The sequence below is a fragment of the Temnothorax americanus genome, unplaced genomic scaffold (genome assembly GCF_048541705.1).
Source record: "Temnothorax americanus isolate GAGA-0224 unplaced genomic scaffold, ASM4854170v1 Scaffold132, whole genome shotgun sequence".
NCBI lineage: Eukaryota > Metazoa > Arthropoda > Insecta > Hymenoptera > Formicidae > Temnothorax > Temnothorax americanus.
Window position 1 is genome coordinate 161,895 of NW_027509267.1, and position 2,500 is coordinate 164,394.

Here is a 2,500-nt window from a genome sequence, read left to right on the forward strand (position 1 = left end):
AAGTATAGAATAAGTAATATTTACATTTGTATAAAGTCTCTCTCTCTCTCTCTCTCTCTCTCTCTCTCTCTCTCTCTCTCTCTCTCTCTCTCTCTCTAGCAGCGCCAAGTTTTTTGACAAGAAAAATTTATGTATTTTAATAAAATATTTTTATTTTTTGTACTGTTACCTCTGTAATTCTTTGCGATGCGATTAAATCTTTTAAAATACATATATAAACTTTGTATTTAAATACCTTGTATTCCCTTGTTGGGTTTAAATATTTTAATAAAATATTTGTATTTTGTACTGTTACCTCTGTGTAATTCTTCATGATTCAATTTTTTATTCTAATCGAAGAAAAGCAGTAGTAATATTATACCTCGAAAAAACCTAAGTAACAAGTGGCAGACGTAATCTTTGTATCTCGAAAAATATACTGAGAAAAAAAATTGTTAATCCCAAGAAATATTTAGTTTGATACGTTCAACTAAACATTTTAGTTAGTTAACTAAATATTAGTTGTTTCAACAATTTATTTCGTTTCTTTAATCAAGAATTAATTAATTCAACTAATGTTTAGTTAACTAACTAAAATGTTTAGTTGAACGTATCGGACTAAATATTTCTTGGGATTGACAAATTTTTTTTCTCAGTGTATGTTCTCTGTAATTGGCGCTGTAATTTAAAAAGAGATATCATTTCTTTTTTGTAATTGTAATAATAGATCACTTGAAGCGCGACTCATTTTTTGATAAGGTAACGTAATTTTGTGATGAGATTTTTGGAGATACAAAGCTTACGTCCACCACTTGTTACTTAGGTTTTTTCGAGGTATAATACTACTACTTTGTTTTTTTTTGAGGTGAAGATACCACTGTTTAGGTTTTTTCGAGATTTTTCAAGATACAAAGATTTCGTCTACCACTTGTTACTTAGATTTTTTTAAGGTATAATACTACCACTGTTTTTTTTTTTCGAGGTAACAACATATACACTACTATGCGTGTACTTGGCGCCTTTCTTTACCTTTTTTTTAAAAAAGGTAATTTTGTACAGATATCACGCCTTTTTGTAGTATTACGCATTGTATAAACAGTATGTACAAGGTGTTATTTCGAGGTATAATACTACCACTTTGTTTTTTTCGAGGGTAACAACATAATACATATGTACTACTATGCGTGTACTTGGCGCATTTTTTTACCTTTTTTTTGAAAAAGGTAATTTTGTACGGATATCACGCCTTTTTGTAGTGTTACGCATCTTAATCTTAACAAAAAAAATTACACCTTATAAAGAAATGTGTCTGAAGTTGTAAATATATATATATACACATTGCCGGACATTGCTTTTATGTATAATATGCATGTATATTACGTTGCTTGTATAAATTATTTCTTACCAACTTTTTCCAAAAATTATTTTTACGTCAGACATAATTTTAATTCATCCAATTTTTATTATGTCTAAACATAATTTTTGTCCAATTTTTATTATGTCTAGACATAATTTTAATTCAGCGATTTTTATTATGTTATGACATAATTTTAATTCTGCCGCTAAGGAAATTTTAAGTCGATTTTTATGAATCAAGCTTGAATTCAATGTTTAGGTGTCCCAGGTTGCCGATGACGAGGTCCACATAGCGCGCTCTATAGTTTTCGGTGTCCAGGTGTATTAATACCTTGAATTTGATGGCCACGTGTTCCAAGTTGCCGATGACGAGGTCCACATAGTGCGCTTCGTAGTTTTCGGTGTCTACATGTATTAATACCTCGAATTCGATATCTACGTGTCCTACATTGGGTGCGTTCAGCCGATACTTTGCTAGCCTAGCAATCGTGAGCAGTCGCTCGTTTTCGCTCGTTTCCTCTTTTTTGACTTACTGGATTAAAAAGAGAAGAAACGAGCACAAACGAGCAACTGCTCACGATTGCTAGGCTAGCGGAGTATCGGCTGAACGCACCCATTCAGATTTAAAGTTATTAATACACCTAGACACCAAAAACTATGAAGCGCATTATGTGGACCTCGTCATCAGCAACCTGGGACACCTAGACATCAATTTCAAGGTATTAATACACGTAGACACCAAAAACTACGGAGCGCACTATGTGGACCTCGTCATCGGCAACCTGGGACACCTAGACATCGAATTCAACGTACAATTACACCTGGACACCGAAAACTATGAAGCGCACTATCTGGATCTCGTCATCGGCAACCTGGGACACGTGAACATCAAATTCGAGGTATTATTACACCTAGACACCGAAAAATACGGAGCGCGATATCTAGACCTCGTCATCGGCAACCTGGGACACGTGGACACCGAAAACTACGGAGCGCACTATGTGGACCTTGTCATCGGCAACCTGGGATACCTAGACATCGAATTCAACGTACGATTACACCTGGACACCAAAAACTATGAAGCGCATTATGTGGACCTCGTCATCAGCAACCTGGGACACCTAGACATCAATTTCAAGGTATTAATACACGTAGACACCAAAAA

At 34.6% G+C, this 2,500-nt stretch overlaps 1 protein-coding gene and 1 long non-coding RNA gene across 3 annotated transcripts in view; one reads left to right on the forward strand and one right to left on the reverse strand.

Moving 5' to 3' along the window:
* The window catches only part of LOC143894212 (uncharacterized), a 9,891-nt gene that overhangs the window by 3,895 nt on the left and 3,496 nt on the right, over positions 1–2,500 (reverse strand). The window lies entirely within an intron of this gene.
* Positions 1–2,500, forward strand: part of LOC143894214 (uncharacterized) — an 8,025-nt gene that overhangs the window by 3,522 nt on the left and 2,003 nt on the right. The window contains exon 2 of the mRNA XM_077400359.1: positions 1,923–2,500. This exon is cut by the window's right edge and continues 1,683 nt beyond it. Within this exon, the coding sequence (XP_077256485.1) occupies positions 1,923–2,500 (578 nt within the window). The remainder of the gene's footprint in view (positions 1–1,922) is intronic.